This window comes from Gymnoscopelus microlampas, assembly GCF_963454915.1.
Source record: "Gymnoscopelus microlampas genome assembly, chromosome: 15".
Classification (NCBI taxonomy): Eukaryota; Metazoa; Chordata; class Actinopteri; order Myctophiformes; family Myctophidae; genus Gymnoscopelus; species Gymnoscopelus microlampas.
In genome coordinates this window covers 24,041,900-24,043,835 of record NC_139952.1, presented here as the reverse complement: position 1 = coordinate 24,043,835, position 1,936 = coordinate 24,041,900, and the positions used below count along the sequence as shown (strand labels likewise).

At 47.1% G+C, this 1,936-nt stretch overlaps 1 protein-coding gene across 1 annotated transcript in view; it reads right to left on the bottom strand.

The window, feature by feature from the left end:
* heyl (hes related family bHLH transcription factor with YRPW motif like) overlaps positions 1 to 1,077 on the bottom strand; it is a 4,816-nt gene extending 3,739 nt beyond the window's left edge. Inside the window, exon 1 of the mRNA XM_084080163.1 lies at positions 662 to 1,077. Within this exon, the coding sequence (XP_083936289.1) occupies positions 662 to 741 (80 nt within the window). The 5' untranslated portion in view covers positions 742 to 1,077. The remainder of the gene's footprint in view (positions 1 to 661) is intronic.
* Positions 1,078 to 1,936: the final 859 nt, after the last annotated feature.

Sequence of the window (1,936 nt, the reverse complement as noted above, 5' to 3'; positions counted from 1 at the left end):
TTTTGCTCAAACATTAGTCATTATATCAGTCCTTATATAATGTTTAATGTCGAGTGTATTTTTACACACTTTATCCGTGACATTACATCACTGCTTTTGAAATGACAGGCCTCACCTGAATTCATAATTAGCCAAACCTGTATGTATTCGACAACGCAAAGGAGCAGGCATGACTGTTACACTTAATATAACTGAATTGAACAATGTTTGAGATTTGCTGGTTCACTGTTTTTCAAATAATAAAGATTGATAAAGATAAAAATATTTTACAGACTACTAAAACTCTCACAATCAAGGTTTACTGTAAAATGTACCAATATAAAGGCGTCAAATGGTTGCATTCCATAAAAAGCTGACTGTGACAGCTGACCTGTATACTACAAGGCCTGTGCACAAAGACATTGGTGTATCTATTGCTCATCTAAACTCTAACAGAGTTCAAAAACAAAACTTGTATCCAAACAATCCCCCCCCTTAACCCTATAGTGTCAGTGACAGTTCACCTTTCAGCATCATACAGTTTCAAAGCACCTTTAGCCATGCCACAAAAATAACCATGATAACTTGAAAATAGTTTCTCCTCTGAGATGCTCTAACATGACATCCAACGGGACAACGGTGCTTCAGTCTAAGGTGTGAAGGGTGGATGAACGGTCCTCACCAGAAGCCGTCCTCCTGTCCCACGTCAATGAACTCGTCTGTGTCCGAGTCTGGCGAGCTATAGTCGTGAGGTCTCTTCATCTCTGGGCTGACAGATGGATGGATGGATGGATGGGTGGATAGATGCGTTTGGCGCCTGCAGTCTTTTCCCTCCTGCAGTGATGCTGTAAAGACAGGGCGCCTTCTGGAGCAAATTGCCCACCCTCTGTGTCCCTCTCACTCTCCCTTTCTCTCTGTCTCTCCCTCTCTCTACTTCTTTTTTGTTATGATTGAGAAGAAAGCTTTGTTGTCCTCTGTTACAGCCTGTGCGTTCCTCCTCTCTCTCTCTCTCTCTCTCTCTCTCTCTCTCTCTCTCTCTCTCTCTCTCCTCTCGCTCTGCCTTCTGTGATTCAGCAGTGCCACTTGAACATCCCCAAAGGCCCCATGACAACTAAATGTTTTAACTAGCTGCTCCAGTCCTTTACCCTATCAGTGACATCCAATCGTCCTCTCTCTCCCTCCCTCCCTCCCTCCGCCTCCCTCTGCCTCCCTCTCTCTCTTTCTCTTTGACTCTCTCTCTCTCTCTCTCTCTCTCTCTCTCTCTCTCTCTCTCTCTCTTCTCTTTGACTCTCTCTCTCTCTCTCTCTCTCTCTCTCTCTCTCTCTCTCTCTCTCTCTCTCTCTCCTCTCTGTCTTCCCCGGTTGTTCTCTCCCAGGCCACCCCCTCCTCTTGGCTCCCCCTCACTGTCACAACCACCCAATGACAAAACACGAGTTTGGCACTCAGGGCAGGGTTGGCACTCTTGGCTCCCCCTCTCTCTTTCCCTACCCTTCACTGGCTTCTCAATGCCCCCTCTCTCTCTCTCTCTCTCTCTCTCTCTCTCTCTCTCTCTCTCTCTCTCTCTCTCTCTCTCTCTCTCTCTCTCTCTCTCTCTCTTCCACCCATTCGCTCAGTCATCCTTTCAATTAGCCTTCTATGTCCACTATCTCATCCTGTTCTCTTTCCTTCTCTGTCTTCCCTTTCTCCTCTCTTCCTCTCTGTTCCTCTAATTATACTTCCCTCCCTTCTAGAACAATGGCAGAGAAAGAGAAAGAGAGGGGGAGAGAGAGGAGAAGAGTGTGGGAATGACGGACCCAAAGAAAGCGCTCCATAATGTGCGGGAGAGTGTGTGAAGATACACAGCGCTGGCCTCCCATGCAGGCGAGCACACACGCACACGCGCACACGCACACACACACACACACACACACACACACACACACACACACACACACACACACACACACACACACACACA